The following is an 11,335-nucleotide window of genomic DNA, read 5'->3' as shown; positions in this document are numbered from 1 at the left end:
TGGGCCTGTTAATCCAGAATCTCATTAACAACACCCATGATCAGGCCATGCAAATCTGCTTTACCTGGAATGCAATAACCCTCCAGGCAAAGGACCTGATTGGCTGAATGCTAAAAGGTCGTTGCATCTGATTAGCTGGAATTTCTGTATGGAATTTTTCTATTGGTTGGAAAAGTAGGGTGTGTGGTTGATAGGTAAGTAAATGACCTTCAGGAATCTGTTGTGCAAAGGATCTGTGGGAATGTGGCATCTATTTATTTTCTCTGCCATGTATGCTAATTTTTCATTGACTGGAGATCTTCATCGAGATTAAATATCTGTGAGAAACTGTAAACCACTTGAGAGCTGAACACAAAATGAAACATGAGAAAATTTTAATTAAATTGTAATACCGAAGGCCCACTGAGATACAGAAATGCACCCATCTCTACAACTGAGCGCTCATTCAAATGAAGAGCTGCTGAAGGGTGAATTCACAGAACACTCTTCCCTTCGTCTGCCATGACACTAGATCAAGTGAATAGTAGTGCACTGGGTCAGTGCACAAGGAAATAACCAAAGCGGATTTAAGTTATCTCGTTAGTATCATTGCCTTGGATAAACTGTTTAAACAAAGTGAAGGGACCAGTATACAAACAAAGCTTGTGTCATGCATATATGTTCACAGACTTTCTTTGGTAAAAGGACATGTTTATTTTAGAAACACAACAAGAAAAGAGATGGTTTTTCCCAACTAACTACAGTGACGCTCTCTAAAACTTTAGTTATTTTTGATACATAGTCTATACACTATGAGGTAATGTAAAAACTGCAACAAAAAAGTTCTGACATTGAAGACTCAAAATAGTCTACTATAGCTACTATAACTTTTTTTCTGGCGAACACAAAAATGTTTGTAACCAGACAGTTGACGGTAGACATTCAATGGCTACCGTCAACTGTTCGATTACCAACATTCTTTAAAATATCTTCCTTTGTGTTTAATAGAAGAAAGAAACTATTACATGTCAAAATTTTCGTTTTTAGGTGAACTATCCCTTAATTTAATTTCACACTTTTGAACATTTTCACGGGCCGTGTTGTGATTGCTAAATGTGCCGCTAAACACCAGTAGGGGGCGCGCCGCTCATGGCTCATTGTTGCACCCGCTGGTGTGTTATGTGTGTGAAGTTGAGCGTGTGTCTATGTGAGTGTGTGTCTGTCCGTGTGACTCGTAATATGTGTCAAGAGAGTGAGGGGAGACTTCTCTATGTAGGTGACTGAAGCTAATGTGTTTAACACAAGAGGTCAGAAAGACAGATCTGTCGAAGTAACCAGTTTTGATCTGAATCCCGCTCCACAATAACGACACTTATGCGAAAGTAGCGGATTTTGTGAATAAAACAAAGATTTGTCAAGGGAACTTCTGTCAAGAGGGGAAGGAAATAAGCCGGACACGTCAGAAGAGGATATTTATTTTGGGAATCGTAATATGAAAAAGGAGCAGGCCGAGATATTAGGTTTTGTCCCTCAGAAAGAGATCGTTTACAACAAACTTCTCCCCTACGCAGATAAACTAGACCGCGAATCCAATGACATTTTGGCCCAGATTAAAGGGAACTTGGGTCGGGCTGTCCAGTTCCGTGAGTTATGGCCAGGAGTTTTATTTTGGACCCGGAAACTATCCACGTGAGTATATTCAAGACTCAAAAAATGCTTTGATGTGGCAATTGAATCTGGTTTGTTAATAAACAGCAGGGACAGCTGAGTGACTCGGGTAGCTTGTAGCCGTTAGCTCGCGAGCTAAAGGCTAAGCGCTACCTGAGTCACTCAGCTGTCCTTGCTTATACGTAAACATCACATATCCATCTGCTAGCACTCCATGATGACCTTTCATAATATCGAGCGTAATATTTCGTTGGTCTAGTTTGTCAGAGTGGCTTCAGTCGGTAAAAAGGCAGGAAAAGTGGGACTGTTGTAAGCTCATTTCTAAGCTAATCAGCTAACGGAGGCTAACATTAGTGCTGGATAAGCAGCTGCCACATGCATCACTGCAACTAGTGGTTGGATATGGAGTCTTTAAAAAGACACTTTAAAAAGACTACATATTCATTTCATGCCTTTATGGCTTGCCTTTATTCATTTCGATCAATTTAATATGTTTCTTATTAAAAATTTAAGTGATGCATGGTCAGTTTTCACCGTGTTGAACAACAGACAGAAGAATATGGGACCTTATTTTATGGTTAACTTAAGACTCTCTTTAAAGGTCAGATAAAGGATATATTGTTCTATTAAAATGCCGCATGCTTACGTTTTATGTTTCATTTTTTGAATTAAATATGAAATAAATTGTAAATTAATTAAATAAATTGTAATGAATTGTTCATCTGTGTCATTATATATTTAATGACACTTAAAGTCTTTCATGAGTTTCTTGTGCATGCTGCATAACATTTAAATGGGACCCTTCGTATGATTAGTGTATGATCACACGTATAACGTTAAGTGTATTACCACAGTGGCTTTGCTCCCTCACTGACTGCTGTAGAGTCCCTGTAGAGTTTGTATTATACAAAATACTTAAATGGGCAATATGTTTACAAACCCAATTTCATATCCATTTGGCCTCTTACCTCATCATTAGATTAAATTCAAGGCCGTGAAAAAGTCCTAAAGGGTTTTGTATTTGCAGCGAGGGCGGGCATGTTGTAAGTGGATGGATATAATCTACAGTTTAGTGAGTCATTCGACCCGATTCAGTGAATAAGTGAGTGGTCCGTGTTTAAAGGTCCCGTTCTTCGTGATCCCATGTTTCAAACTTTAGTTAGTGTGTAATGTTGTTGTTAGAGTATAAATAATATCTGTAAAATTATAAAGCTCAAAGTTCAATGCCAAGCGAGATATTTTATTTAACAGAAATCGCCTACATCGAACGGCCCGTTTGGACTACATCCCTCTACTTCCTTCTTTAATGACGTCAGTAGAACAGTTTTTTGACTAACCTCCGCCCACAGGAATGCTCCCTCAACTCTACTGAAATTCGTTTATGTACTTGCGCACTTCTTATAACTTACTGTGTTTACTCAGCTCTTACGGTGATTTTCTGAAGTAAAACTGACGCTTCATATTTTGTGTGATGTACAATAAACTTTATTAAACTCTGTATCAGTATATGTTTGATCATCATTCGGACCTGGTCTGAAACAGCAGACTTGTAGGCTATTAATAAATAATGGATGCATACAAGCAGATGACAAATACGTTATAATAACCGTAATTAAACTACTAAACTATACCTGTTCCATCTCTATACAGCACTCTGACTCTGTAGGCATTATTGTCCTACTCGAAATTAACACCGTTACTGAGAGTTTCTGATATTATCATCATTCCGTGAGATGAAATTGTCCTGAGAGACTGAGTCGTCCAGCAGCAGCTTATTTGCATTTAAAGGGCACACACTAAAACAGCGTGTTTTTCTGAGCCCCCAAAAATGACAATTTAAACATGCTGTAAAAAATGATCTGTTGGGTATTTTGAGCTGAAACTTCACATACACACTCTGGGGACATCAGAGACTTATTTTACATCTTCTGAAAAGGGGCATAATACGGGACCTTTAATTCTGACCAATGACTCCTCTGCTTCATTTAGATTGATTCGCCAAGTGATTCAGCATTGAGCCCATGATCGTTTTTGAGTGCAGAGCGAGCAAAAGGCGAAAATATATGCATTGTTCATATTAATATACACCCAACTGTGTTTGGTTTGGTTCAAATACAATTTTTGTATTTGAGTATGAGACTTACATTACAAGTTTTTTTTTTTACAGACCTAAACATTTTAACAGTTATGTATGTTTGTGTATATAGATCAAAATCATCTATCTATCTATCTATCTATCTATCTATCTATCTATCTATCTATCTATCTATCTATATATATATATATATATATTATATATATATATATATATATACACACACACACCTGCTCTAGCATAAATATTGTTTGCCATGACTCTACAGTTTAATAGTTGAAAAGGAAGTGCAAGCTTTTATCATTTAGTTGAGTGTTTTCAAAGGCTCTCTTATATAATCTATTTTGATGACCCGTTTCAATCATTTTTTTGACATGCTAGCCTGACTCAGCTTTATTCAGACACGCAGTGCTCTCTGTTTTTCTCATGATCATGTCTTCGTGCTTACATGATTAGTGATAAGGTCAGAATGGCTCCAACAGATAGCCTAACTGATGGCCATATGTGCTTCCCTCCCAAACAAAAGTCCCCCCCCCCCCCCAATGCTTTCTTTCATAATGTGTTGTTATGGTGTGGTGGATGCTCACTTTCATATTTGGTTGTTTATCACTGCTTTATTGCGATGATTTTAAGATCAAACTTAAAATGAAGTAATTATTTGTTTTAGAAATAGTGTGCCTTCTGTAGACTATGTACTGTACTCTAGAGAATATGCAAGATTTTGTTTTGTGGATCATGCTTTTCCTCTCCTGTTCTCTGTTTTCCACTCGTATGACATGATCTCTGCCCCTTGATAGGTACCTTCGGCTGTACGGGAGGAAGTTCAGCAAGGAGGACCATGTGCTCTTCATCAAGCTTCTGTACGAGCTGGTCACCATCCCCAACCTGGAGATCAGCATGATGCAGAGCTTTGCACGACTCCTTGTCAACTTATTGAAGTATGTGAAAGTGTCCCCAACAAACACCTGACCATTGTCATAATTGAACACAAGACCATGATTAATCCAGGCTCTACAGTGCAACCAAATCAGTCGCATTTGCAATTGAAAACTACTGCATGCGACTGTGAAAAAGTATTTAGGATATTGGCCAAACAGATTTTGCAAATGCGCCAGTGCAAATTTGTGTTTGCACTCTGAAGAGCGTGATGAGAGAACGTGTTTTTGCAGCGTTGAGCAATGCAGCCAATCACAGACATATCTGTTCATTTCTTGAGACACAATGGCCAATCGGAGGCGTTTAAGTTAAAATCCACTCACCGCTCAAAACGCTGGAGTTTGTTCAGTGCTGAGTTATGCGAGCTCGCGAATCCTCTCATTATAACAAACAAAGTACAGACACAATGTAAATAAGAGATTCATTGTGTAGTCTAGACAACTTCATTGATTATAAGGGAAGTTTGTTAAATCGCGATGATCTGAGACGAGTGACAGCTTTTTAATGATTATAAAGGGAGTTTGCAAATGTAATATTGATTTTATACAACAATTCAATAAAGATGAAGTTTATATTAAGTGACTTGCCGCTGCGCATATCTCCGAGCAAACACGGGTGTTTCGTTTATGAAACCTTCTATTTAAAACATTAATCTCTTAACATTGTTATAATTCAATTAAATGCATTCATGCCACTTCTGAACCTTATTAAACAGTCTGTAAATATACCTAAATGCCACTTTTTTTGTTCTTCGATGCCACCTCTGCAGTGCAAAGATGAATTTTGTTGATACTGTTTTCATTTGATTGGTAACTTATTCTTCCTGATTGTGTATTATTATTTTAACTCAATTTATAAATATCAATTTATGAATTTGACATAAAAGATGACACATTTAATAAGGTTTAATAAGGTTATAATAAAGAAATGCCCTTACAAAGCATAAAAAATGCAGTCATTTTAAGGAATAAATGTTTTAAATTGACAGCCCTAGTTATGTAATTTTTTTTCTGTTTTCTGAAAACCCTTTTCTAATGTACAGAAAGAAAGAACTGCTTTCCCGGGATGATCTGGAGTTGCCTTGGAGGCCTTTGTACGATCTCTATGAGAGTATCCTGTACTCCAAAACAGAGCATCTTGGTCTTAACTGGTTCCCAAAGTAAGTCCCTCTCTCTTTTTTAATCTTTCTACCTCTCACTGATTCTAGTTTGTTATGAACTTTGCTTACAAGTCTAATGTCCATGGAACAACATTTTATATGTGACTGGATACTCTTTTTTTCATAGCATGGTACCTGGTGATCAGAATTTGCCATCTGGCCATCATTCACAAAGTTTTACACATTCCTGACCCACAATTGAAAGTTTGTTTATTAGATATTTTAGCTAATTTGATTCTGCGTTCAGCTACCAGTTAAAGTGTAGTAATCTACCTTATTTAAACCTAAAAACATAGCAAAAAATATGCAAACAAGTATATTTCATATCATATTTGCAGAGATGGAAAGTGTTTTCTGTATGGTGAACATGGATATGACACATGGTTCATTGTACAGGGCAAGTTGAAATCATGGGGAAAAAATACTTGTCAGTGCAACGTTTGGTTCAAGGTAAAAGAGGACCCTGACACTGCCTAAGATTTAGCAATTTGCTTGTATTATTCTTATCTTTCCAAATTTGAGTTTGAGCCATTTAATGAGCACTGCTGATTCTCATTACACAACCATATCCATTTAACACACAGTATTCTTAGAAGAGCCTGTTAAACAATTACAACTGTAAGATTTATGCTATTGGTATGTGTAGCGTTGGCTTATGCATTTTTCCTTTTCTCACATTCAGTTATCGAGCAGAAGCCTCAACTAAACAAAAAATGCTTAGTATTGTGCGGAAGCGGTAAGCACAGCCCTGTTTTACATGTTGCACTGTACTTTTCCAAGGGCAGTCGCTCATGTTTAATTGCATGTGTCCAAAATTAAAAGCAAATCAACTATCTAAATGACAAATCCCACCACAGCTTACACCTGGGTTTGTACTTATAATCTTTGTTCCTTTAGTTGCCTAGTCATATCCACTCAATAACATGCTTCACAAACAGATCAGGAAATGGTGCTCCCTTTAAAGTTTCTAATAGTTCATCTTTGTCTGTCAAACACAATTCCTGGTGGCTCAGAGGTGTCAGTCAGTTCTTTATATTTAGGCTACAGATTTCTCCTGACAAACTAGAGCTGCACAATGACAAAAACCTTTAAAAAAAAACTGTTCTTCAGCGCAAATCCTCCAGGAATGGGATAGACTCATTGCTGTGACTTCATTCTATTAATCTAAGAATCTTTTGATTGTTTTCACAGGTGGGCGAAGGGTTTATATTAAAGAAAATTCAGGGCTGTGTTTCCCAAAAGCATCGTAACCCTGTAGAATGCCACAGTTGTGTTCCGGAAGTAAAAACTACATTCATTTTCTCCATAGGCAAATTGTTTTTTAACAATAACTTATAAACCTTTAAAGTCAGACGTACTGTGAGCTACGAGATTGTTTTGTTGAAGCCATCCATTTGCATTATTTCAACTTATTTTTAAAATGATCATGTTTAACAGCTGAATTCATGATGAAAAACTTCATTACCCATAATGCTGTACAGAAAATTCCACCAATCAGAGTCGTGGCGATGATGAAGTCAAGTTGGTCTTGCTATGCTGTCAGAGTACTTAAATATTTGTACATTCATGTATGCATATTTTGCAATATACTTAATATTTTGTCAACAATTTTAAATGAATAGTTTTATATTTCATCATCGATTTTAATTAGATTTTGTCATTTGGGATTCTAGTTCTTTTCCTCACTGAAGCTGTTATGTACACATTCTTATAGCTTTGTTTTTTTTGGTCAGATTTTCTAATACTTTTTTGCTTTTAAATAAAAGTTTGTAATGTTGTGATTCACCTCGTAGCTGGTTGGTTTGGTTCGTGGCTTATAACACTTTAAAAATTATTATTATTATAAACACTATGGGAAAAATTAATTGGAAAAATATACTTCCGGAGCCAACAACTGCTGAAAAAGTGGACGGGCCCTAATGCACTCTATAGAGATCACTGGTACCAATGGTATAGTGGGACAGTTCACCTAAAACACAAAAGAAGATATTTTGTTAAGTTTGGGAACCAAACAACATTGGAGCCCTTTGACTTCTACAAAAAACACGGACACATTTGAATATCTCCTTTTGTGGTCCGAAGAAGAATGAATGTCATACTACATTTTGGGTGAAGCTCACAATGCTTTTGGGAAATGTAACACAGTCTGGTGTCAGTCGTGTTTCTTTTAGGTCAGGCTGTAAATGTGGGTCGGATCACTTTGGCTCGCTGTTTTAGAGGACAAGGTCACACAACTTTTGCCAATTTTCCCCTTGGGTTCTGGTATCATTGTGTTCTATTTTAATCTCGTCCGAAATGATAGTGCGCTGCCGCTGAATGTGGAAGGGGTTTGTTTACACTTGCACTGAGAGGAAGATCAACAGCTGCTAAGTATCACTGGGGGTGTATTTTTAGGATGTAGAAGACAACATATTTTAATTATCAACTAGTCAGTGGGTTATCTGAACCACTAGTTTACTAGCTTGTTTAAAGGGATAGTCCACAAAACTGAAATTCTTTCATTAATATTTACTTTGTCTCATGTTGTTGCAAATCTGTATGACTTTATTCCTGTGGAAGAACACACACACACACACACACACAAAGATATTTGGAAGAATTTTGCAAACCAAACAACGTTGTAATCTCCATTGAATGTATTCATTTTGAGACATTTCTCAATATATATATTTTTTGTGCCGGTGAATAAAGTCAGTCATACAGTTTTGGATTGGCTTGCAGGTGAGGAAATGATGACTGAATTTCATTTTTGGGTGAACTATCCTTTTTAATTGAGCAATGAATAAGATCCAGTAGACCCCAATCGGATGCATTTTAAGGAGACGTTCATCATGTGTTCTTGCATTAAAAAAAAGCAGCTGATATCGAACAATAATTTGGCTGAATATTTATAATTTATAATTTATCATAGTCCTCACAAAAATACTATGGACTTAGAAGCACCACAGCCAAAAATACCAAAGCTAAAACTAGTTATCCTAATGAACTAGTCCACCATCCTGACCTTTCCCTATTTGCAGCATTTAATAACATTATTGTATTCTTAATGTCATAACCCGCAGCTAAAAGTTTAAACAACTTGGCCAACTTTAACAAGGTAAAGTGAATATGTATTTAGGATTAGCTGTTAATGCATTGTGACTGTACGTTTTTGAGCTCAGTTATAAAAAGTACATGAGGAGAACCTGATAACCTGGCATTTTGCACTCATGTGCCCAGGCGCTGGTGTTGGGAATCTCTCATTTACACTTTCACAAAACGAACCATAGTTGGGTTTCTGCTTTGCACGTGGTCTAATCGCATATTTTGCTTCAACCTCAAATGAGCCTTGCCTTTCATATTATATTAATGCACTTTTTTTTTTTTTTCTCCATTTCTCCCATGTTCTCTCCCTCTAGCTCGGTTGAGAATGTGTTGAAGACACTAGTAAAGAGCTGCAGACTGTGAGTTCTCTTTCAATCCTCTTTCATTCACTAATGAACCTGTAAATGTTCGAGCCCTTTCACAAAAGAATTGCACATTGTGTTAATCCCCTTTCCGTTGTGCTGTTGAAAGAATCATGTAATCAGGCGTTGTTAGTCAAGCCCACAGCTTTCACACTGAGCCGATTACAGCTCTCTTAACACATTATACCATTTTGTTCATATAACAAGCACTTTTCATCATTTTGCAAGAGGTCACATAACAAATAAATAACCGTGGATCTAAGAAATTGGCATGTGATTTTGATCTCATGTTTGTTTGTGTGTGTGTGTGTGTGTGTGTGTGTGTGTGTAGTTATTTCCCTGAGTCTGCCACACAGGAGATGCTTGATGAGTGGCGACCGTTACTGTGTCCATTTGATGTCACTATGCAGAAGGCCATCGGGTACTTTGAGCTCTTCTTGCCCACCATCATGTCCCCAGAACAGCATCACAAAGGCTTCAAGTAAGACACTCTTTTGCAACCTAGTAATGAAATAAGAGGATTGCAGTCTATTTACAAATTACTCGTCATTCATAAAGTGCAGCCAACAAGTATGACCCTGGGGTAATGGGAGTATTTGTGCATGTTTTAGGTTATGGTTTGATGAACTGATGGATCTCTGGGTCTCAGTGCAAAACCTGCCCGCTTGGGAGGGTGTAAGTACTTCTCATTCGTGAATTCATTTGTTAAGTGCAAAAAATTATTTCACCATCGGCTTTCTATCCTCTGTTTCCTCTTGCAGAATCTAGTGAATCTTTTTGCACGTCTGGCTAATGACAACATTGGCTATGTGAACTGGGATCCATACATTCCCAAGGTACTGTCCTGCTTATATACACTACGTTTCAAAATGTTGGGGTCGAAAGAAGTCTCTTATGCTCACCAAGGCAATAATTTGCTCAATATAGTTCAAACGGTAATATTGTGAAATATAATTACTTTTTAAATTAACGGTTTTCTATTTGAATATATTTTAAATTGTATTTTATTCCTGTGATGGCAAAGCTGAATTTTCAGCATCATTACCCTAGTCTTCAAGGTCACATGATCCTTCAGAAATCATTCTAATATGCTGATTTGGTGCTCAAGAAATATAATCAAGAGCTGTTTCCATCCACCTATTTTTATATGCGTTTTGGGATGTCGCATTAAAAAAAGGCTGGATGGAAACGCCAAGATGCACATAAATTGTAAATAACGTATGCGTTCAATTGAGGCGGATACCTTTTTTTATCCAATAAGAAGACATGCGTATAAACTATGATTGAAACACATTTACCAAATAAATCCCTTGATGAACAACAAAAAACTGTTGACTTTACCTCAACAGTGGATGTGATTGGATAACTAAACTAATCAGTGGACCAATTTTATTGCACAGCATTTCAAATGTTGGCTTGATCATTCTGAAATGCCTGAACCAAAGTCTGTCATCAAAATGATTTGGTATAATGACCTCCCAGAAGCGTCTCGCACAATTGCCTTCCTAAACACGAGGCATCCGAATGCAAGATAACATGACCGTGTTTAGGACCCTGTGACCCAATTTCTCAGGAAGTTACGGTTTTGTTCTCTTAAACACATGGGATGCGATTTTCCAAAGTTAAATTCGCAATTTTGAATGGAAACATAGTTATTGTTAAAGACAGTTGTGCTGCTTAATGTTTTTGTAGAAACCGTGATACGTTTTTCAGGATTCTTTGCTCAATAAAAAGTTCAAAAGAACCCCCCCCCCCCATTACTGACCCCAAACGTTTGAGCCTTACTATAGATGATAATCTAAAGACATTGGTGCATTGTGTACTAATACTTTGTTGTCTCGTTTCAGATCTTTACCAGGATCCTACGTAGCTTCAATCTGCCTGTTGGCACCAGCCAAATGGTCGTTCCCAGATACTTGACCAACTCCTATGATATCGGTCACGTGGTCCTCTGGATTTCCTCCATGCTGGTAAGCTTCATGAGTCACACTCCTATAAATAGGTTAATTATTAAAGAGGCGCATTTATATTACAGATCACATTCTATAATAG

At 37.2% G+C, this 11,335-nt stretch overlaps 1 protein-coding gene across 2 annotated transcripts in view; it reads left to right on the top strand.

Moving 5' to 3' along the window:
• The first annotated feature begins 1,169 nt into the window (after positions 1-1,169).
• The window catches only part of psme4b (proteasome activator subunit 4b), a 35,211-nt gene continuing 25,045 nt past the window's right edge, over positions 1,170-11,335 (top strand). The window contains exons 1-9 of one of the 2 annotated variants that reach the window (XM_084134820.1): positions 1,170-1,668; positions 4,540-4,680; positions 5,721-5,837; positions 6,520-6,573; positions 9,236-9,280; positions 9,615-9,764; positions 9,895-9,958; positions 10,045-10,119; positions 11,131-11,253. In XM_084134820.1, coding sequence (XP_083990946.1) covers positions 1,472-1,668; positions 4,540-4,680; positions 5,721-5,837; positions 6,520-6,573; positions 9,236-9,280; positions 9,615-9,764; positions 9,895-9,958; positions 10,045-10,119; positions 11,131-11,253 — 966 coding nt within the window. In that variant the 5' untranslated portion in view covers positions 1,170-1,471. The remainder of the gene's footprint in view (positions 1,669-4,539; positions 4,681-5,720; positions 5,838-6,519; positions 6,574-9,235; positions 9,281-9,614; positions 9,765-9,894; positions 9,959-10,044; positions 10,120-11,130; positions 11,254-11,335) is intronic. The other variant, XM_084134821.1, reaches the window with a different exon arrangement.

This window comes from Abramis brama (assembly GCF_963993115.1).
Source record: "Abramis brama genome assembly, chromosome: 14".
Taxonomy (NCBI): Eukaryota; Metazoa; Chordata; class Actinopteri; order Cypriniformes; family Leuciscidae; genus Abramis; species Abramis brama.
The sequence above is the reverse complement of the archived record's forward strand: the minus strand, read 5'-3'. Positions and strand labels throughout refer to the sequence as shown.